We start from the raw sequence: 23,435 nt of genomic DNA, 5'->3' as shown, positions 1-23,435 counted from the left end.
TTAAATAAGAAGCGTGAGGCACAACCCTAGTTATCAATTGGGAGAATAGAAAGTGTTAGAAAACCCTAGAGGAGGCAACCGTCAAGGAGAAACATCTTTGATCTTCTTTTCTTGCTTTCCATGCTTGTAATGACCAACTGAGTGGATAATTTTACCTTTGAGATTGAGAGGAATTTGTTCAAACTCTTATGTAATTAGGTGTTATTTAAATATAATATTATGTTCTTGATTGATGATTGGTATTGTCATCTTATCTATAATGCTTGTTTATCATGATTTAGATCCTTAAATTTGACTGAAAAATATCTCTAAGTTCTTGACCCAAATGATAATGCTTAACATATTTGAATGTCAGGAATAGATTTGAAATGTTAATTGCTATCAACATCTAATCATAATGAAAAAGAGATTTTATAAATATGCGAAGAATAGATATTTAGGAGGCTCTCTTAATAATTTTACATGCAAGGAATTGATATAAATGAATTTTATATGGGCATTAACATCAATCAAAGGATATAATCTTTATGCTCTATATGAGGGTGTTCCTTGTTTCTTATTGAGAGTTAATCTCAGGGGAATGTTAAGAATGTGTAACTTAGAAAGTTACAAATACTCAATGTAATTGAAAAGTTGCTTATGATTCTTATTGTTAGACGATCAGTTAGACGGTTTAACAAAACGTTTCTCTAGATGGTCTGTTAGACTATTCAAAAGATAATCTACTAGACAAATATTTTTTATCCATTACGAAAAGAGTGAAAAGCTCTAGAACAAACTTCAACTATGTTTCTTCTTTGATTTTACAATGTTATAAATGCATGTCACGTTATGTGCTGATAAACCAGTTAATTATGACCTTGACCGTAAACAAGATTATATTTGATGGTATGAGATTCCTAACTTTATAGGATATGATTTCTTTGGAACAAGAATGAGCTCCAAATCTTTCATTTTGCTTTTCCTTTTTTGTATCATGGGTTCTACTCCGGTCCCATAATTTTATGTTTTATTTTATTAATGTTCTTGCCGATCATCACCATTATGTATAAAAAAATATTATGGGGGCATTCCTACGAATAAGAAAATATAAATGAACAATAATTTAAAATAAACACCAAATGATATAATCATTACATAAGCAAAACGTTCATCACGACATTGACTCTTATTCTTAATACCAAAAAGCAGTACATGCATATATATAGTTTAAACTTATTTTATTAATGCTAAAACCAGCAACACATGGTTCTATGGTTTCATTGCAATTGATAAAGAAAACATGTCAATTTGAGATGTCTAGTGATGTTGAGGATCTGGCCCTGCAGGTGAAACTCTCTCCAACTTTCCACCAAGCATTGACCTCTTTTGGTGCCACTCACCATTTCGCACATTGTTGATCAATTCACGTAACCCAACTTTACCATTAATCTTTTTGCTCAGTGTTGAAAACTCATGGACCAGTCTTGCCTCTGCATTCACTACAAGCAATGCAAGAACAATTATTACGAGAACACAATCTCTTAGCTTCATTGAACTACCCATGCTGTTACAAATAACTTAGCAAGCAATAAACACAAGTACAATAAGCTAAGAATAAAGCTTGTAGATTTGCAATTGAGTGAAGCAAATGGCATAACAAATGCACCCTATATATATATACACCAAGGTTGTAAGCCATACGTCCAAAGGGTAGAAAGTAGTGTATAACTTTACTATTGGAAGGCTTTGTAAGCACATAACTATAATCCAATTTAGTAAACTTGTCTTATTTTCCTCTTTTGGATCTATGAATATTATATTCACTAGCGAAAACACAGGTGCAATAGATGTCTGTGTATCCGAATTTTTTTTTTTATTCAACTTTTACGATGATAGAAATTTAACATATATACAAAAATAATTTTGGATGAGTCAAAATTGAAAAACAAAAAATAATATGTAAAAAAAATGATGAATTGATCAAACAACCTTTTTTTTTCTTTTCCGGTTTAAGTCTTTCTTCTTCTTCTTCAATTTTTTTTTTCTTCCATTGGTAGTTTAGAGATCGGAGAGTGTGATGACATTCACGTTAAGGTTGTGATTGACTTGATGGTAGATACAAAAAAATAATAATAATGGTTTTACCAAAGAATATAGTTGCTTGAAATGGAATGAAGGGAGTGATTGAAAATGGAGGTTATTTTATTTTATATGAGATTTAGCGTGGAAAGGTGTGAGAATATGTTTTCTCTTTCTTCTTGTTATTGCCTTAAAATAAGGAATTAAAGGAAGAGTGGAGAGTCAATTTGTGTATAAAAACTGTACATTAATATTAATTTACAAAATTTTAAAATAATTTTATTTTTTAAGTAATTCATATGAAATGACAAAATACTCCATTGTCCTAATAAAATGAAATATATTAAATAAGGGTAGAATCGGAAAAAATTATGTACACCAAAAAGCGGTTATAATGGGAAATCCCCTTTATATATAAGTGTAGATACTATGTAGCATAATATTGACACAGACACCAAATACAATATAAATACTGTCACTTCAATATGTGCAATCTTCAAAATATAAGACACGAATATGGATTTATATATATATACATCATTATGAATTATATGAAAGGAAATAATCATCATTGATGAAAAAAATATTTTATTTAAAATTTATTTTAAAAAACTTAACACCTTTGACAAATTACTTAATGATAAAAAAAATACTTTATTTGAAATTTATTTTTGAAAGAATTAACAACTTTAACAAATTACATTATATGAAGATATGATAGAAGATTAAATAAAAAAATTCACAATAATACATATATAATTTAAATATTTCTGATTATATATAGTATTTGTTATTTATTTTTACAATCATAATACTATAATAAATTATAAATTTTTAAAGAATTATTATATTTATTTATTTAAAATTATAATAGAACAGTATTAAAGTTGTCATAAATAAAAAAAATGTCTTAATTAATTTACTTATACAAATAATACAAGTGTTATTCGCGTTTCAGTGTCTAATACATATCGAATTAAAAAACACACAATTTAAAAAAGAACTTCATTGTATCTATCATATCATATCATATCATGTTGTTCAAGTTGTTAGTCACAAATGTGAAATACTCGTTATCGGATCTTGAAACTATTATGAGTGGTTGATCCTCCTGATGTGTGAATATATGAGCAGACCAAACCAATTCACCATAAATTGTCTTGTTCAGATTATTGGAAAGATGGAGGGAGAAAAGGTATAAGGACAAAAGAGCCTTTAAGAAAACCTTTGTATGATATGGTTATATGGTACAAAAAAAATAATGTAAGATATCCATGCCGTGTAAACTTTTTTGCTTTGTCCACGTGAAAGCTAAACTCTTTACATTTTGTCGCAAATGCCGTCTTTGCATTACCAGAATGCAGACGTCACTTCACTCCTTCCGCATCACTTGTTCACAAAGCTTTTGGTTTATTTGTAAAATGCTCACACCATAAAGATTTTCTATTATTCTTCTCCACAATTTCAATTCCACGCGACTAATGTTAAAGCTACGTCTTCTCCGCCTTTACTTAATAATAATAATTATACCTTCTTTTGTCTAATAAATATTGTACCAATCACTCGGTTTTAGTAACAAAGTGACCACATCAATATACATGTAAGACATTCAATAAATAATAGCAATAACAATTATGAAAACTTCCAATGAATCATAGTTATGTTTTATTTAAGACATTCAATAAATAACAGTAATAACAATTATGGAAACTCCCAATGAATCATGATTATGTCCCACAATGACACTTTTGAAAAATCAGTTAAATGGATTAGTAGAAGATGTTGATTTATTCTTCAAATATACCTCCCTATAAATCAGGGAATATTCCTAGAAATCAATCAACACTGATATTTGATAGATTCGGTTCATCACACTAAAGGCTCATTACTAAATAGTATAAATAAACTCTCTACAGAGGTGTAATGTACGCTTTAATCAGTTTTCACTATACACTCGGAGTACCTTTTTCAGGTCAACCCCAATCAAGTACCATCAATTTAAGAAGAAGACTTGAAGTGAGAAGCGAAAAGACAACAAATACATCAATAATTGTATAACCAGTTTCATGTACTATCTAGATCCACTTTGTCTATACAAATACAAATATAATATTTATATTGTTATTTTTATATTTCACATTCATAATCTATATTTTTGAATAAAAATAATATTAGAAAAATAATATAAATTATAAATTTAAACGAAAGAGAAAAAGAAAAAGAATGTAATTATATTATAGAGTATTTAGAGTTTCCTTAACTATTTTAATAAATGGATAGTTTTTCTTTTTCTCTTTTGTAATTTTAAAATATAAAAACTCTCTCTCTCTCTCTCTATATATATATATATATATATATATATAAAAGAAAGGTCATATCCATCTCTACTAAAGTTATAATTTTATTTATTTTCAATATTATAATACTCAGTTATTTTTTTAGGGAATAAGTGACTTGTAATAATTCAAATTATTGTAACATATGTTTTGAATAAGTACTTCCTTTTTTATATCAATTTAAATAGTAGAAAAAAAAATGAATTTCATGTCACAAATATTAAAAAAACGAAGTTATTGTCTTTTGCGTAACATTTAAGAATTAAAATATGAAATTTTAGTCTTAACGTATCAAGTTTATTTTCAGTAGGCATTTGATAAATTGATCATTTAATAATTTATTGAACAATGTATTTTAATCTTATAGACTCCATTCCAATGGTTGTGCTACAATAATATATATATATATATATATATATATATAACTACTATGGAAATGCATAACAAATTAATTATATCCAATCAAAATAAATGAGAAAATGAACAAATGGAAGTCAAATAAACCAATAGAAATAAATAAAATAAATTGAATTTGATCCGTTTTTTATTCTAAATTTGAAACTAACATATTATTATGTTTATCTATACTCACTTAATAAACCATCATTACACAAAACCCAAATCAATATGATTTTATAATTACTTAGTTAGGGTTCCATTTATTTTGTCTTTATTAACACAAAAAACATTTATACATTATTATAGCTAATTACAACAGCACTTAGGGTTGCTATAATTACAAATGCACCCCCTCATTTAATTTTTGCTAAAAATCTACTAAATTTTGTGATCTTGTTACCATTGTAACATTCCCCTTTCAAATTGTATTAATTACATTTATAAGAAATTATAATAACAGCCTTTAAGTTTGTCATAGTCACACAAACTTTCCTAATTGTAAGTTGGTTACGTGCCGATGTACCCCCTTCCTTTCCAAACCGTGTTTAACTTTATTTATTATTTATATCACGTGATTTTAACCTTTAAGACAAGTTATAACGACAAAAAAGGGTAAATTTTCTATTTAGCACCATTTATACTTTTATTTTCCTAACTAGCACCTTTTTGTTTTTATTTTCCTATCTAGCACCCTTTTGTTTTTATTTCCCTATTTAGCACCTTTTTATTTTTTATTTCCCTATCTAGCACCATTTCAAAAATAAATAAATAATAATTTATTTATTTTTTGATAATTTTAATTTTGAATACATTAAAAAATAAATATTTTTAATGTTTAAAATAGTTAAAAATATAATTAATGAATAAAGAAATGAGTTTTTATAAAATAAAATAAAAAAATTAAAATGTTTAGTTTAAAATTATTTTTTTTAAGAATGAAGAAAATAAAAAATTAAACCCTACAACAACATAAAAGTTGAATCTATAAACATAAATTAATATTTATTTTTATTATTATAGATGATGTAATCATGTTAATTTCAAGTAAAAAATACATGACATAATTACAAAAAAACCAAAGTCAATTAGTATTAATTAATAGTGGATACACAAATAATATTGAAGTGTCTATTCTAAATGCAAAATTCTAAAAAAAATAATTAATGTAAATGTTACACTTAATGCTTAAAAATGAGAAGCAAAAAAAAAAGTCTAGAAAATAAAAACAGCAACAATAAAAAAAAGAATAGTGGAAAAAAAATAATAACTAAAAACATAAAAGATATAAAATAACGGCAAAACAAATTAAGATAAAGATAAAAGATATAAAAATAAATCCAAATAAGATAAATATAAGAGATATAAGGTGATACTAAATAAGTATATGTTGATCATAAAAATGAAAATAAATGAAAGATGATCATTCATTGAATATTTTCTTCAATGGTACATTAAATAGTTTGTGCAAAATGAAACATAATTAATGACGAGAAGTGCACAATCCAGTAATGTTGTGACATATTCTTTATGTGTGTCCTGGTGTTTGACAATATGAACATTTTTTTTCGATCATGTTGTTCTTTTATGTCCATATCAATCCTTATTTAACTTGGTTTTTTATAATTATGTCATCAATAATAATAAAAATAAATACTAATTTATGTCTAATTTATGTTTATATATTCAACTTTTATGTTGTTGTAGAGTTTAATTTTTTATTTTATTCATTCTTAAAAAAAATAATTTTTAAACTAAACATTTTAAATTTATTAATTTTTATTTTTATTTTGTAAAAACTTATTTCTTTATTCATTAATTATATTTCTAACTATTTTAAACATTAAAAATATTTATTTTTTAATGCATTCAAAATTAAAATTATAAAAAAAATTAATTTATTATTTTTTAATTTATTTTTGAAATGGTGCTAGATAGGGAAATAAAAAATGAAAGGGTGCTAGATAGGGAAATAAAAACAAAAGGGTGCTAGTTAGGGAAATAAAAGTGTAAATGGTGCTAGATAGGGAATTTACCCACAAAAGACCCTTTAAGAAAACCTTTATATCAATAATAATAATACCCATTCTTTATTATTATATAAAGTCAAAATTTAATATTTATATTAATTTGTAAATTTAAATAATTTATTTAAATACAATATTTGTATTATTTTTTATATTTGATATTTGTATTTAATAAAAAATATACTGGAGGAACAATATAAATTATAAATTTAAATGAATGAAAAAAGAATAAATGAAATGAAATTATAAGTTTCTTTAACTATTTTTAATAGAAGTGTTCTGGAAGGAGTTGAAACCAAAAAGAACTATTGAACTTCTTCTGAGTTGGTCGGTCAACACCTCACTCCTTCCTCTCGAATGAATTCCTTCTGCTCCTCTCACTCTCCCACCCCTTGTCTCCATGAACTTTGGACTCGGATGGTACCTACAAAAGGCACTCCGACGCTCAAGTCAAACTTCGCCACTTGACACTTAAGGTTTAAAACTAGATGATGACGTACCTGATCCTTTGAGACCTTTGCTTATTTATATAATTATTGTGAACCCTTCATTATTGGGCCTAATTAAGGATTTAATTTGTAATTAAGAATGCATTATTTAATGTTTGACCTTTAATTAGTTCGTCAGTCATCTGTTAGGCTGTGATGGTCTCGATCGGCTTGGACAAGGCGTTGGACTTCGACATGGTCGTACGGACCTACCGGTACAAGAAGGATAGTTTTTTTTTGTAATTTTAAAATATAAAAAAATAAAATAGTAATATAAAATATTTAAACAAAATGGAGAAATCTAATTCTATATTATATATATATATAATAGTTTTTATATGCTTATTATTAAAGTAAGAATGCTATTGCGTAGGTGTTATAATCCTAAAGTTAATACTACAAGCTATATCAATCACTCTACAAAAGAAAAATATTAGCGATTTTTTTAACAGTTTTAATAAATTGTTAGAAATATTTTCATTGATATTTTTTTTCACTGTCACAATTTTTTATATTATTTTAAAAAAATTAAATTTAGTTATATTTTTTTTCAAATTTAGTCTTTTGCTTAAGGAAAAATAGTTGTTGATTTGAAACTATTCTGTTCAAGGAAAAAATATTTGTCTTCAACTCTTACATTAGCTCGATGAACCGCTCCTGATGAATCGAGTCACTAGCATTCATTCATATTCGTATTCTATTTGCTCTGTTCTGTATTCTGTTCGCTCATTTTTTATAACGGTTCAAAAATTCTAGAAACCATTTCATTTGATTGCTAATTAGGGTTTTCATTTATATGATAGATCCATCGTTAACGTCAACTAAAATCCATAGTCACATGTTGCTTGCTTTTGTTTATGTAGTTTACTGGTCCAGTAATCTTATATCAATGCATTTATCTTCAATTTTGCAGCAACCTTCCTTCAATACATATCACCGCATATTAGTCTAATCATAGGAAAAGATCTTCCTCGATACCTTCAACCTAATCTCTGTTAACCTAAAACTCACATATATAAGTGAGAAATTTTGGAAATAAAGGCTGAGAGAATTTTTACCCTAATACTCGTCACTAGCTATTGTAGTTCATCTCTCTTCTATCATTGGTGCTTTCACTGTCTTGCTCCATGCCTCCCAAACCTCAATCCAAAGACCTTGAAGACCTTCTTCAAGCCATTCAAGACCGCCTCACTGTCATTCAATATCAGATGCAGGCCAATGAAGCTCGTCAGACCACTCTGGAGGCACGCAATGACCTCCTCTAGTCCTCCTTTGCTATGTTACAAGACCAGATTTCTACTTTACCTCCTCCTTAGTCTTCATCATTTACTAGTTCACATGCAACCCCACAATTTAACACCCCCTCTCCCATCACTTCGACCATCCAAACTCCAACTCACATTTTTTGAAGGACCAGAACCACTGGATTGGTTATTCCAAGTTTAACAATATTTCGACTTTTACCATATTTCTCCAGAAAACAAATTATCTATGGTTCCTTTTTACATGAAAGAAGAAGCACTTAGCTGGTTTAAGTGGATGCATCACAATTATCTCATTACCGATTGACCTTCCTTTACACGTTCCCTAAAATTATGCTTTGGCTCCTCCTAAAAAACAAACCACCAAGTTGATTATTCAAGCTTCACCAACACACCACAATTACTGACTACCAAATCAGATTTGAGAAACTATGCAATTGTGTAAACAACTTAACACCGAAAACCATTCTCAATTGTTTCATCTCTGGTCTTATCCCTGAGATCCACAAAGAACTTACCATCATCAACCCCTATTCTATCTCCCAAGTTATTGACCTAGCTATACTCATTGGAGATAAAATCAAAGACTCCAAACCTAGACCAGCTTGTCGACCTTCCTACACCAATGTTTTTAACCCCACCCATACACCCATTAACCGTTCCCAGCCCACCACGTCACTAACCCCTAACCTCCCCATAAAACGCCTCAATCCCACACAAATGCAAGAGGCATCGCACTCTCGGCCTATGCTATAATTGTGGCGAGAAATTTATCCCAGGTCACAAATGCTCCACCTCATGGTTTCTGCTACTCTTAGACGACATATAACACTTTTGGAGGTTCACGAAGACCCTACTGATACCACTCACGTCCTTACAGAAAACTTTTCACCTAAAATCTTAAAATTCCAAGGCCTCGTCCACAATTTTCCAGTTACAGTTCTTATAGATTCTGGCAGCTCCCACAACATCCTCCAACTTCACATTGTCATACACCTCCTCATTCAACCCAACCCACCTTTTAGAGTCATGGTTGGTAACGACGGCTTCATAACATGTCAAGGCATTTCTTCTTTAGTAAAAATATCTCTCCAAACCTCACTCTTCACTATTCCCTTCTATCTCTTACCTATAGAAGGATCTGAAGTCGTTATGGGAATTGAGTGGTTGTGCACATTGGACCCATTCAAGCTGATTTATGTGAAGACGACTTCTTCTAAGTGTTAGAATATATGGCCTTAAACAAGAGAGGGGGTGAATTGTTTAAAAGGGGTTTTTGAAAACTTTTTCAAGTTTAATGAAATTCTTTGTATAAATCCAGAACAGGAATCAAGTTAGCCAAGAACTCAAACAAATATACAACAATACACAGAAAAACAATTAGTTGTTTCTTCGAAACAATCAGTTATTTATATCAGTTAAGCTTAAAACAAAATTTAAATGAGTCCAGGGTAAGAGAGAATCACACAAACAACTTACATTGGTTCACTCTTAAGCCAAGAGCTACATCCAGTCCCCAAAATACCACTCGGTAATCCCACTAAGCAATCAAACTAGATTACAAAACACAAACCACCAAAGTAGTGACCTTGAACCCTTCAAGAAACACACTACCTTTGGCAAACCACACCAAGAGTATTGATCTTGAACACCTCAAGAACACACAATACTCCTTGGCAACACAACACCAAAAATACAGTAGGTTTATAAAGGATTACACCTGATCACAGTACAGTCTGAATTGAATACAATTGCAATCCTATTCCACTCTCTCTTGAAAATCCAAAGCTTGATGTGAATCTTGAAATCTTAGAATCAAATCTGTCAAACTGAATTTCTCAAAGTTGTTTCTTACTTGTTTGAAAACATAAACAAACCATTTATATTTTCTAAAGATTGGTCAAAGCATTTAATGAAGGAGCGTATTCAGTTAGAAAATATTTAAAACAGATTCACCATTCAAAACTGAATTCTGTTAGGATTTTCAAAGAAACAATTGGTTGAAATCATGAAACAACCGATTGTTTTTGGCTTGACAGTTAAGTCAACCTAACCAAACACCTTTCAACCTTTTCAAAAACTCTTAAGAGTAAAACAACTGGTTGATTCGACAAAACAACAGGTTGTTTTTCACTTAGTTGGAAAAACACTTAATTTCAAAAAGGTTTTAATTCACATTAGCTTTAGATTCAACAAAGGAGTGGATCACACTTTATTCTACCCAGATCCCACCCAAACACAACAGCAACACCAGTCTTTCATCAAACACCTTGGATTTGGATTCTTCAAAGCACTTGAGCACACTTGATCAACACTAAGAACCCTAGGTCAGGGTTGATGAACCCTAGCAAAGGTTAGAGTGAGATTTGAGATAATGCTTGAACTTAATTTCTGCAGAGTTTCTTTACACATTCAAGTTTGAATTTTACATGAGATAATGCACTTATTTATAGGCTATGAGAGATAGAGTAGTGTGCAAGATAAGCTACCAAAACCCTAACTTGCATGGCAAATTATGATTAGAGTTTGCGTCTTGCCATCCAGGCCTCCACAAACCCTAACTTATCATGTAAGTTAGGATTTTAGAAGATATCCATCATGCCTTTAGATTTATAGATTTAGGATTTTTCATTCTATGTTATTTTGTGATCCAAAACACAAGGTTAAAGGAAAACCCTAATATACTATTTACATATTTTTATACAAGACTTCAGAAGTAAATATATGTTGTGCCTTTGAGTCTCACTCTAAACCTTCTTTTTGTGGTGGCTGCTTTTATGTGGATAGTCCTCCATTAATAAGAATAATACAATATTCACAATTCTATCTTATTTTTACCATTATATTAAGTTCCACTATGATATTTAGGTGATAATTAGAATGAAAATAATTTTAGAAATTCACACTTGAAATTCCATATTGCATAGAAAAATAAATTTAAGTAGCAAAATGGTTTTGAGGTGTTTGGGTGTGGGTAGGTCGTGCTTGTGTGTGTGGCAGGAGAAAGATAAAGAATAAAAGGTAGGAAGAAACAAAGTGTGAAAAATAAAACAAGGCCCTTTTAGGGCCCACTACTCATATAGGCTTATTTCGATATTTGGACTATTATTCTTTTGATAAAGTCACAGTCACTCCCTTGCATCATACTCTTTTCTCGAAAACTCTTAACTTTTAAATGAGATATAGATATTAATTCTTGTTTAATTATTTATTTAGCTTTAGTGTGGTATTTACTTTCAATGATGAATATGTGGAATCGTATTTATTATAGCTCATTATCAAGATAACAATTAATTGCTAACGCTCCTAATGGTATTCACAAAAATCATTGTTCTTCATTTCTTGATTATCATCTAAGTGAAAAATATAATGTAGTTTCAACAGATAACTGTTATCAATAATTTATTTTTTATCTTTTATTTTAATTAATAAGTTACTTGCGCTTAGGAATTATGTAAAAGAAATATTGAAGTTAGAAAAAAGAAAAAAAATTCCACATATTGGAGGTTCAAAACTTTTGTCTAATAAAATAACACAAGATGGTAAATATTTTTTTATCGTTGAGTTTAATAAAAAATTCATGTAGTGTTTATGGGACTTATGATCATAAGTATTAGAAAGTAAATCTTGGATGTGTCGTGGATCGACAGGAATTGTATATTGAGACTCGTAAGTTCAGTTAAGGTGTTTTTGAATTTAGTAAAGAATGTATGATGCTATGAAGGATAAAAACAAAAAAACTTTTTGCAGTAAAATATGTTTATTGTTAATAAATTTATTTTTTCTCTTAAATTGTCTATGAGAAAGTTAAAGATTATGTTCTGACAACAACATTGAATTCATGTTGAATAAATTTAGTTTATAAATTTATTTTAATTTTGTCTTAAATAAAATAAAATATGTTTTGTTGTTTTGGTTTCTACTATAGTATTGTTTGAACTTTTAGAGTCAACAGAGTACACCAGGTTATCCTCATTCTTTCCTCATCCTTTTTATGTTTCTTTAGTAGGAATAACAAAGCGGGGTGGGCCGTAGCCTCCTGGTAAAAAATACGGGATGAGCTTATCTTTTCAGCCTGCTAACCCGCATTAGCCTGCTCCGTATAACTTACAGTCTGTGCGAGCCAGCAGCAGGGCGGGGCGGGCTGACCCACAAGCCCGCAAACAAAAAAAAATGACTTTGACAACAGTGGAGAAAATGTTCTGTTTTTCTTCCTTTTTCATTTTGGGGTAGAAAATTACAAGGGTCATTGGAGTTATAATTTCCTTGAGACTCCTTTTTGGTCTAGTTTTCGGGATGAAAATACAGGATGTTGGATATGATTTTTTTCATGTAATTTGGAATAAATAATAGTGGATATGTTAGGTAGTGGGTAAGTCAAGAATGTTGAAAGGTTGATACTTGAATTATGTAACATTCAATTAATGTTTGTTGTTGTATTAATCCTACTGCCTTTGTTTTTTGTAACAATTTTTTCAAGAGAAAAAGTGAAAAATAAAAATCATTCAATTTGTAAAAAAAAATTAAAAAAAAAAATTGAATGTGGATTGGCCTGCAAACCCGCGAGTCAGCCCTTATGCGAGGCGAGACAAAAAATCTAACTCGCATTCACTTTGTGGGGCGGGTCAACCCGACCCGCATTTTACGGGCAAATGCGGGACGGGTTGGCCGCACTTGGCTCGCTTTGCCATCCCTATTCTTTAGTATGTGAATTTAATCTGTCAGTCATAGTCATGGTATAAAATGCTAATATTTATATTAGAAAAACACTTAAGAGAGAGATATAACTAAGAGAGAAAAGTATGAAATAAGATGATTCATATTATACTTAGAAATAGAGAAATAATGAATTATAAAAGGGTGAAGAATAATATAACTTACTTTTACCATTTGCAATGTTAGTATCTTAATATCCATATATTATTGTGGTCTCTAATTCAAGAAGTTTGAATCTTGAATTTGTGTGAAAAGTTGAATCAGTTTTGTTAAAAATGATGTTTGAATGTTTGCGTGTAGAAAAAGATATGAATCTAATAGATACTAAATGAGTGTTTAGAAATAAATAGATGAATTAAGTGTTATTACTAAATAATAAAGTTAGGTTAATGGGTAAAGTTTATAATAATGAAGAAGGAATTGATTTTGATGATACATATAAATCTCTTGTTAAATTAGAAGTTGTGAGATTATTTATTGTTTATGCTATGAGTGATTTTAAACTTTTTTTTGAATGAATGTTAAAAAAACACTTTTGAATAGATTTATCAAAAAAAAATATGTTTTACAATCACTAAATTGAAGATCATAACCATTCAAATCAGTGTAAACTGAAGAAAATATTCAATGATTTGCAACAAATTTCAATATAGTGATATAGAGGCTTAACAACTTTCTTTTATCTAAAAATTATGAGAGAAATTAAAACTCTTTTTTATTAAGAAAAAGTTAAAAATAATATTATTCTTGTACAAGTTTATATAAATTTAAATGATGGGTAAGTTGAATTTCTTTCTAACCATCAAATTTATTTAAAAAACTTATTGAGTACAAAATATATAACCACAAAATTTATTAGTTCAAAATTTTATAATTTTTAAATATACTTAAAAATACAAAAAATAAAAAATTATTTTTGTCATCCTCTTAACAATCCCTTGAAAATTTAAAAAATATTCATATATTTTAAAATTAAATCTATATTTTTATTTAAATAGTCAAAATATATAATAAAGTGGTAAAATATTAACAATTTCAATTAATATAATAAGTATATTCATTAATTTCAACACAATAGTGTTATTAAGTAATTAACCTGGTAAGTTAATTTTTAATATCAATTCTATTTGCTTGATATTAATTTATTAATTCCTTTGATTATTCAAATTTTTCTTCATTTTTGTTTCATTTAATTTTTATATAAAAATCATTATTAGTAATAAAAAAATTTAATTAAACACAAATTTATAAACAACACTTAGTTAGCTCTTAAGTCTTTTTAGTTTTAAATGCATTTTTATTTTTTTTCAGGTAATTCTAATAATATAATTACTTTAAAATAAATAAATTTTATTTCCTTTTTTCTTTTTAAATTTGAAAAATCAAGCTAGAATTAAGTTTATCTAATTCTATTACTAGTTTTGGACAAAAAGGTCAGAATTTAGCTTACTAAAGACTTAATTCTGAGCAACTCCAATAAAACATTCTACTTTAATAACTTTTTGCAGAATTTTATTTTTTATTTTTTAAACAGTGTTATGTTATGGAAAAAAAAAATCTATTCCAAAAAGACTATCTTTTATGTCTGAGAAGTTGCTGCATCAACTTTTAATTGTGGCGGTGGAATGATACGGAAAGAAAGCAAGCCGCAACCACCGAATCATTTCACACTTGCAGTTAGAGATTTTGGTAGCACATATTGAATAATTAAGCTTTTGAAATCTGGTTATAAATATATGTTTTGAAGTGTGAGTCATGCATCTTTTTTTCATTGGAAATACTGGTAACAGTGTATTTCAACGGTTTCAGAATGCACGTGATGGCAGTAATATCGCATGGGCGTGATGTAATGATAGACACAGATACATTGAATATTCTTTTCTTCATTCACATGCATAGGAGCTGCTGCAATGCTATTGCAATGACCCCAAACAATTGATGGCAGCTTTAAATGGTGAGAATGAAATTAGGGTCCACCAGAGAAGTGGCCTATTTCTAATGGATTCCTTGTACTCGACTTGTCAAATAGTACTTTATCACACTTCCCTCTTCTTTCTTCTCTCTTTTATTTTTCATATGCTTGTTGGAATCTAACATTCTTTCACACATTTTTGGTAATGATTAAAAAACTTAAAAACGATTCTTGAGATATTATTACTAAAGATGTGATTGTAAGTTATATTATTTACCAGATGGAGTTAGATGGAGTTATAATAGTTTATATTAGTTAACAATAACAAACTTTGGATCTTTGTTATCTGTTAATATGTTTTTGTTTTCATACTTTCTATAAAATATTGTATTTATGTTTCTTATGATATGAAAATATATTCTATTTCAGCTCTCTCTCATGCATCTTCTTTATTTTTTTATATCACTCTCTTTCCTCTATTATTTCTTACATGATATCAAAAGTCATTCATGGATTCTTCTACCTCAACTGCCAATACTACAACCTCCACTGCAAATACCGCATAACATGTTTTCCTTCCCATATCCTTGCCACACCCATTCATAGTCTCAATCTTGCATCATTCATGGAACCTTCTATTGCTTCTTCCTCATCCACGGTCGCATCCTCTCTTTCTCCCGCATGTAATCAACAAGATGAAGCCATAGTAACTTGGCTTCTTTCCTCCATAACTCCTTCGTTGCTGACCAAAATGGTTGGTCTTAAAAATTCCTATCAAATATGACACAATCTCATGGTATACTACTCCTCTCAAACACGTGATCGAGTTCAAAAAACTTAAAATCCAACTTCGCACACCAAAGTGTGATGGAACGGTGTTTGTATATCTTCTAGAATTTAAAAAAAACTATGGATACTCTCGCTGTTGTTGGTTGTCCTGTATCTTCTGAAGATCATATTGAAGCAATCTTGGATGGCTTGTATAAAGCAACATCAAGTAACACTTATGAAAAGATGTATGTCTAAAGCAAACTAACATTACATATGAATAAATGTCTAGAGGAAAAAATAATAGAAAAAAAATTGTGTTTCAATTGCTAGGCGTCCATAGACTATGTGGACCCACAAGAACACTTAGTATGGGCGAAAAGGAATATGGTTTAGTCATCATAAATGACTATTCTACACACACACATACATAAAAGTATTCTTCTAGCCCACAAAAATGAGTCTTTTAAGGTGTTTGAAGTATTTTGTGAGAGTACAAAATTGGGAGAAGTGAACATGACACTAACTTTGAAAATATAGTTTAAGATATTTTGTGAATCTTACAATATAAATCATAATTTCTCTTCATTGAGAACACCTAAACAAAATGAGATTGTGGAAAAAAAAGAACAAAACTCTTAAGGAGATGGCTAAAACCATGCTTTGTGAGAACTCCTTGTCAAATCACTTCTAGGTAGAGGCAATAAACATTTCTTGTTATGTACGTAACACTGTGCTCATCAAACCCTTGATGGAAATACTCCTTATAAACTATGGAGGGATAGCAAAATCAATATTGGTTATTTTCATTTGTTTGACTGTAATTATTATATCCTTAACACCAAGGACCAAATTGGTAAATTTGACTACGACAAAAGAATATTTTTGGGATACTCTAACATATGAAAGCCTTATAGACTTTATAAGTTTCACACCTTGGTTGTAGAGGAACCATAAATGTAAAGTTTGATGATTTTGATCAGATTGATAGAAAACTATCAAATTTTGAAGATGACTTTGCGTATCTTAGAATTAGAGCTCTAAGATGAAAATTGAGTAAACAAAGTTAAGTTAATAGAAGAAACAATATCATTAGATGAAGTCAAGGGATCAGACCTATTGGAAACTTCATATGAAAATCCATATGCTCCATATCACACACACCAAATCTAGTAAAGGGATTGGAGGTTCATTTAATCCCACCCCCAAGCGTAGATCCTTGGTGAGAAAAATGAAGGCATAAGAACCATATCATATTGAAGGCATAAGAACCATATCATATTGAAGGCATAAGAACCATATCATATTTAAGAGACTAACCATGTTTTTTGTTTGTGTCTCAAGTGGAACCAAAAATATATAAAAGATTATTGAAGACTAGATTTTAGCCATGGAAGAAGAACTCAGCTACTTTACCAAAAATGACATATGAACATTGATTCCTTCTCCCTCATATCAAAATGTGATGAAGACATGTTGGATCTTCCTAAAAAAAAAACTATATGAAGAAGGTAAAGTGATAAGAAATAAAGTTAGATTGGTAGCATAAGGCTACAATTAGTAAAAAGATAAATTTTTTACTAAAATTTTTACTCTAGCTGAATGTCTTGAGTTTGTAAGGATTTTATTAGCCTTTGATGCTTATAAATATATTAAGTTTTTTCAAATGGATGTTAAGAGTGTGTTTCTAAATGGATTCATTGAAGAAGAAGTCTTTGAAAAAAAAAAATCCTTGGTTTTAAAGACCCATCAAGATTGAGTCATGTTTTTAATCATAAAAAAGGCTATATGGTCTTAAATAAGATCATAGATCTTGGTACGCCAAACTGAGTAACTAGAAAATGATTTTGTAAGAAGAAAGGTTGATGTAACCTTATTCCATAAAGAACACAACAAATATTTCATCATTATACAAATTTATGTCAATGAAATAATTTTCAACGCCACTAATGAAAACATGTAAAAGGTTTTTTTTTAGTTGATGTAGGATGAGTTTGAGATGACCATGATGGGACAACTAAAGTTCTTATTAGGTTCCAGATCAAACAATAGGAGAATAGCATTGTCTTCCATTGAAAAAAGTATATTAAGGAGGTGTTAAAAGGTTCACCATGGAAAATGCAAAATCAATGAAAACTCTAAACCCTAAAACTCATATGCATACATATACTCCCTTAGACAAAGATAAAAATGGTAAGAAAGTAAATTAGAGGATCTATCGAGGTATGATTGACTCTTTCCTTTACTTAACTGCCAATAAACCTGATATTTTTTGTTTATGTGCAAGGTTTTACTTAGATAAAAAAGAATCTCATTTGAAAGCTACTAAAAGGATCTTTCAATACCTTGTAGGGTCAACTAATATGTGCTTGTGCTATAAGAAAAACGAGTTTCATATTAGAAGGCTTCTGCGCCATAGACTATGTTGGAGACAAAGTGAAAAGAAAGAGCACCATTGAAGGATGTCAATTCCTTAAACCATGTTTCATCTCTTGGTCAAAAAAAGACCAAATTATAAGAAAAACGAGTTTCATATTAGAAGGCTTCTGCGTCGTAGACTATGTTGGAGACAAAGTGAAAAGAAAGAGCACCAATAAAGGATGTCAATTCCTTAAACCATGTTTCATCTCTTGGTCAAAAAAAGACCAAATTTTGTAGTTTTTTCTATGATAGAGGTAAAGTACATATTAGCTGGCAACTGCACATGGCAATTGTTGCTCACATATTATATGGGTAAAGTATAAAGCAGACGATTATTAGTTTGAAAAGAATATACAAGTTTATTGTGACAATATTAGTATAATTAACCTATAAAAGAACCCTATTCAACATTCAATTCAATGGTTAAGTATATTGGGGTAAAGTATCATTCCATTGGTGATTACATTTAAAAAAATATTTTTAAATTCAAGTTCATCAAGATAGATCTCCAATGAGTTGGTATTTTTATGAAGGCTTTGTTAGTAAATGTTCAATTTCATTAAAATAAATTTAAATATGATAGATTTATTGATGTCATCACCAAAGTAATACTACTATTTTTATTGAGTTTGTGTAAACTTAAACTATCATTTGATAGTTGTAAAACACAAATTTTGTCTCAAATTAGAAAGCATGAGAGCCAAGGGTAAATTATGAAAGATTTTAATTATTAACAAAAATATACAATTATTTTGTATCAATGAGAGGAAGGGTAAATAATAGATTCTCCAACGCACTCTTTGAAACATTTCTTTTTATTGATAGAAGTCTATTGAAAAAAAAAAGAATCAGGAAATAAGATATGATACTATTTTTTTTCAATATATTTTTACAAATAAATAAGAGTGTTTTAATAAAAAATATTTAATAAAATTAATAGGTAATTCATCTGAACACGCCTCTAACAATGAAGTGTTTGAAGAATTTATTAAACTATGTGTGTAAAGGAAAAAGAAATTCGTTCGTGATGCTTTATCATAGTAGTTCATGAGAATAGTCACAAGCTTTGGGCACTTTTTCAGTTTCCTTTTAGTCAAAATCAACTAAAAATGCAACAACACAACTTCGAAAGATATTTCTCAAGCTTAGCATCTAATTATTAAAACACGTGATAAAAAAAAATTCTATTAGCCATCTAAACAAATTAAAAAATATATATAATTAAGTCAAAGCACATTGCCAACTCATATATTCAACTAATAGTAAAGTAAAAAAAAAAAACTTTTAAATATTAAACATAAATTCAACACTAATAACCACAAAATTTGATATTTTTCACAACCAAAATTTGTGAGCAATGTATTTGGATGCGAGAGCACCAATTTTTGTTTTTTTTTTTGTTTTTGTATAAATGGTACAATTTCGTGGAAAAATTGGGCAAAACTTTAGAAGTGACAGCTATATCGCAATGTATTTTTTTAAAATTAAAAATTTTAAAAAGAAAAATTTGTTTAAATTTTTATTATATTATTTAAAATTACAAATATACAATTGTATTGTAATTTAAATAGTTAATACCTATAAATTAAATTTTAATTATTAATTATAACATAATAATTTAATAAGTAATGATATTTTTCATTTATCTAATTAAAAATATTAATTAATAAAAATAACAAAGAAATGTGATTTTAATATATATATATATATATATATATATATAAAGTAAAAAAGTTACAATGACTAAAAGAACAAAAGTATGTTACATATTAATTTTCAGGGATGAAAAATATTTAAATATTAAATTAGTTTATCCCTGAGAATTCTTCCTCATCACTGTCAAAATTGAACTAACCAACTATAAACTTTATGAAACTTAAATTTTAGAGGCGAATGTTGAACTACAAAATTTTGTTCTTGCAAACTGAGTATAGTTTTGAGGTATGGCACATCACTCATAACTAAAATATCACATCACCTATGACTACCACCCAAACCATCACACTCCCAAAATCATATTGCACTTCATAAAAACACAAGAGTATATGATTTTTTTTTAGCAAATTGATTAGATAGGAATATGATAACAAATTGTTTTATCTCATTTAAATCCTTTTTTTTTTTACACAATTTTTTATTTTCTCTCTCAATTATCTCATTTAACTTTTTTTGATTTAACTCATTTGATAATTTGATGTCTATCAAGTTCACTTATATTTTCATTTCAAGATATTTTATTTTTCATCACAATCTCAATTACTCATATTTTTTTTTAGTTTTATCAAAAGCGATGTATTACATTTAAAGAAACTTAAACTTCAATTTTATCGAATAAATTCGTTTTATGAAACACATTTGATCAATTATATTTATTTTTAATAATTTTATTTGTTATTTATATTTTGTTGTATGAAAGTATTTGACTATAAATTTTGATTGTTCAACCGGGTAATTTTTATTTGGTATTGTGTCTTAAGATTTATGCAATCATAATTTTTTTTCTTAAAATTTAACATTGAAGAAAAAAGGTATATCCGTTTTTTTTAACATTAATTAAATATTTGATAGTATATTTTTTTATGATTTTTAAACAAATTATTAATTTAATATTTAGGACAATCCAAGAGTAGGTACATGGACGGGTATGAGTATACTAGCTACCAATAATAATGTGTATATATGTTATCCAACGAGAACGATTATACTTACTACCTAACAGGAATGAAAACGAAAAATAAATTTTATAACCAATAAAAATGAAAATAATTTGTGTATAAGAGAGAAAATAAATATAATCAAATATACATTCACTTGTTCTTATTGTCATCTTTACTATAAAAGTTATGAGTGAGACTTCACACCAAATAGAGTGGATGAAACTTGAAGAAAAAAAAAGAAAAAAAAGAAAGATATAAAAATTGAGATGAATTATTTTAATATTTTAAACTTTATTTTATATTAACGTTTAACTAAATACTTAAATAAGTTTTTGATTTTGTAAATATGTCAACTCTTTTTGCTTGTAGTTTGTAATATATATTAATACTTTTTACTTTAATTCTATAATAGTGTTATTCTCTAATTATGTAATACTTTTTAATGATGTAACACCTATGTTAATACAAATGCTAAAACTAGTTTAATTTTTTGACAATGATATATACACACATTTTTAAAGATATCTAATATATGTTTTTTTTTCTACTTCTCTTTTTTTATCACATATGTTTTTATAAATCTATATTATTTTTTCTCTATAGGTAAATTATCATTTTGAGTGCTCATAAATATTTTCTTAATCCATTTTACCCTCCCACCACCCACTCATAAAAATGGAAAAGTGATGAATAGACTAACCAATTGATAGGGGTCTAAAGTATCTTAGCTTATCCTAATTTTAGTGAGTTGACAAACTAGAGAATTTGTATGTAAAAAGAAGAAAAGGTTAAAAAAAGGAAAATGAGGGAAAAGTGTAAATGTCTTAAATCCAAGTTCATAAATTTGACTAAAGAACTAAAATATATTAATAATTTTGCTTAAATTTAATTGAATCTAATTTTTTTCTATTAGAATTAAAATTGAATTTATCTAATAAACTAAAACCAATAATAAACATTTATTTTTATTTTTTAAAATAAATATAGTAGGAACCATAAAGGTGTAGATAATTAATAAAATTTTATTTTAAAAATGAAAGGCTAATTACCAAGCACATGATAAGAGAAACCCAATTGTTGAAGTAGTACATCATAATGCCATCTTTTCATGATGTGAAACTTAATGAGAACATAGTTATATTATTGAGATTTGTTTTTCAATTTTCTTTTTCAGAAAATAATAATAAAAACTAAAAAAAAATATTAAAAAATATTACAAAAATGGATTTTAAATCTTATTCAATACTATAAAGTCAATTCATAAGATTAAGGTTTACACTCATTTATATACAATAAAATGTTCTTATGTCTAATCGATGTGAGATTTCTAACAAAAATAAAAATAAAAATAAAAACTAAGCAAAATATAAAAATAATTTAATTATTAAGTCAAAATTTAAGGAATCTCAGATGTAATATTTAAATTTTAGAAATTATTCATAAATATATTATTTCTCAATAAAAATGAAACTTTAATTTTTAAGTCTAGTAGTTTCATTACTTTTTTAATTAATTTGTCTCCAACGTGTGATAGTATAAATAATTTAAATAAAATATTATAAATGATATGATGCAAAACAGAAGAAGTAATAAGTTACAGTAAAATGTTTAAAAATACCAGGTGCTTATGTATTATTATTGTTCTTATTGTTATTAAAATATCATAAATTAAATTAAGAATTTCGATTATTAAAATCAAAATGACCGACATAAGTATTTTAAAAGATGAAGAATGAAGTGAGTGATGTACGTGGGTCATTCATGTTCATCACAATTAGGCAAATGGAAAATCAAAGTTTGATAACTCATGTGCTGACTCATTTATTTGACTCGGACAAAACATGTTTCCAACTCATCCATGTCACAAAATGTCTCCAAGATGACCAATGTGTAAAAAACAAAAAAAATAATAAAATAATATATATATATATATTATTTTATTTTTAAACTTTAGTTTCTATTTGAGTTGAGTTTATCTTGTTTTCTTTACAGTTATTTTGAACTGAAATTAGAATATTAGTATCAGTACAGAATGAGAACGTTTTGTAAATGGCCGACTATTCTAAAAGAGTGTCTTTTACATAACCACCAATTTAATATACATAATTAAATATTATATATTAAATTAATATAAAGATTTAACATTAATATTTGTATTAATTGGGTCCAACATTTTAGGTTTAACTATTTTCTATAAATAAATTGACCATATTCAAATTAAGGTATGAATTTAAAAATATTTATTATCTACAATTATCAAATCTTAATTTAAGTATTAAATAATATTTTGTAAGTATTTTTCATGTGTTAATATAAAAATTTAAAGAACTCTTAAGGGAAGATGTTCACCGATTCAAACATATGAGGGGCATGCGATACTTAGAAGTTAGG

At 27.8% G+C, this 23,435-nt stretch overlaps 1 protein-coding gene across 1 annotated transcript in view; it reads right to left on the bottom strand.

Annotated features, from left to right (window-relative positions):
* Positions 1 to 1,299: 1,299 nt before the first annotated feature.
* Positions 1,300 to 23,435, bottom strand: part of LOC137808616 (uncharacterized) — a 29,162-nt gene continuing 7,026 nt past the window's right edge. The window contains exon 5 of the mRNA XM_068609818.1: positions 1,300 to 1,546. Coding sequence (XP_068465919.1) covers positions 1,300 to 1,546 — 247 coding nt within the window. The remainder of the gene's footprint in view (positions 1,547 to 23,435) is intronic.

The sequence above is a fragment of the Phaseolus vulgaris genome, chromosome 11 (genome assembly GCF_000499845.2).
Source record: "Phaseolus vulgaris cultivar G19833 chromosome 11, P. vulgaris v2.0, whole genome shotgun sequence".
In the NCBI taxonomy this organism is placed as follows: Eukaryota; Viridiplantae; Streptophyta; class Magnoliopsida; order Fabales; family Fabaceae; genus Phaseolus; species Phaseolus vulgaris.
Note: the sequence above shows the minus strand (reverse complement) of the source record. Positions and strands in the feature narration are given on the sequence as shown.